General features: G+C 61.4%; 1 protein-coding gene across 1 annotated transcript in view; it reads left to right on the top strand.

Annotated features, from left to right (window-relative positions):
- The first annotated feature begins 320 nt into the window (after positions 1–320).
- MYRF (myelin regulatory factor) overlaps positions 321–956 on the top strand; it is a 38676-nt gene continuing 38040 nt past the window's right edge. Inside the window, 1 exon segment of the mRNA XM_017728631.1 lies at positions 321–749. Coding sequence (XP_017584120.1) covers positions 323–749 — 427 coding nt within the window. The 5' untranslated portion in view covers positions 321–322.

Below are 956 nucleotides of genomic sequence, written 5' to 3'. Positions count from 1 at the left end.
TTGCTGGTCAGACTACTGCTGGTGTAAACCAGTGTATCCACGAGAATCCAGGGACTGCTCCCAAGTCTTCCTGTTGCTTTGGGATGTCTTGAGGCCGGAAACTGGGAGCAGAAAGGGCAGGAGGACAGCAGAGCCTGGGGGGGGGGTCTATCGTGGTGTCCCGTATTTTAGGTTCCTGGGCTTGACATAGAAATGCAACTACATGGATCAGGACATCACTTTTCTTGGAATGCCTTCAAAAAATGGCTGTTTTGGGGCTTCCTGCTCAGCCTTCAGCCTCTGCCTGCCCCCAAATCCATCTCCAAGCCCTGATGCCAGCGTGATGCCTGCCGGGGGGCTCCCGGCCGCGGGAGGAGCGGCTCGGGGACGCGGTGGCGGCGCAGGTGACAGTCACTGCGGGGCCTGGCTGGTGCCGTGGGAAGGTAAGAGGCTTTGCCCGGAGTTCTCTGGGAGCCGGGAGTCAGCCCGTGCCGGAGTGGGCCCGGGGAAGCTGGTACAGCACAAACACATGACCATCCCTGCGGGTAATCCCCTCGCGGTCCCAAATCCCAGCGCGGAGCAGCGGCCGCCCGGCCGCCTCCCCGGCCCTCCCACTCTTCCCGGAGGGAATAGAAAAACCAGCAGGCAGCGGCAGCCCCGGGAGCTGGAGGAGCTGAGCTCAGGGAATAATGACACAGGGAGAGAGCAGGGATACGGCGGGAGCTTGACATCGGCTCTCACCATGCTCAGGATGCGCTGGATCCGAGCAGGTAACGGCATGGACCCCCCAGCCCTTCCGTGGCTTGCCTTGCTTTCCCCTCTGCCTCTCCATCTCTCTTCCCAGTGGGATCGTTCCCTGGTTCTCTTCTCTCTTCCCTCTGTTGGAAGCTTCCCTGCCCACCTGGCTTGGTCAGGTGACATGAGGATGCTGCTGAGTCCAGCTCCATCCCAGGGCCTGAGCAGAGCAAGGAAGAGAC

Source organism: Corvus brachyrhynchos, unplaced genomic scaffold, assembly GCF_000691975.1.
Source record: "Corvus brachyrhynchos isolate BGI_N302 unplaced genomic scaffold, ASM69197v1 scaffold1103, whole genome shotgun sequence".
Lineage (NCBI taxonomy): Eukaryota > Metazoa > Chordata > Aves > Passeriformes > Corvidae > Corvus > Corvus brachyrhynchos.
Note: the sequence above shows the minus strand (reverse complement) of the source record. Positions and strands in the feature narration are given on the sequence as shown.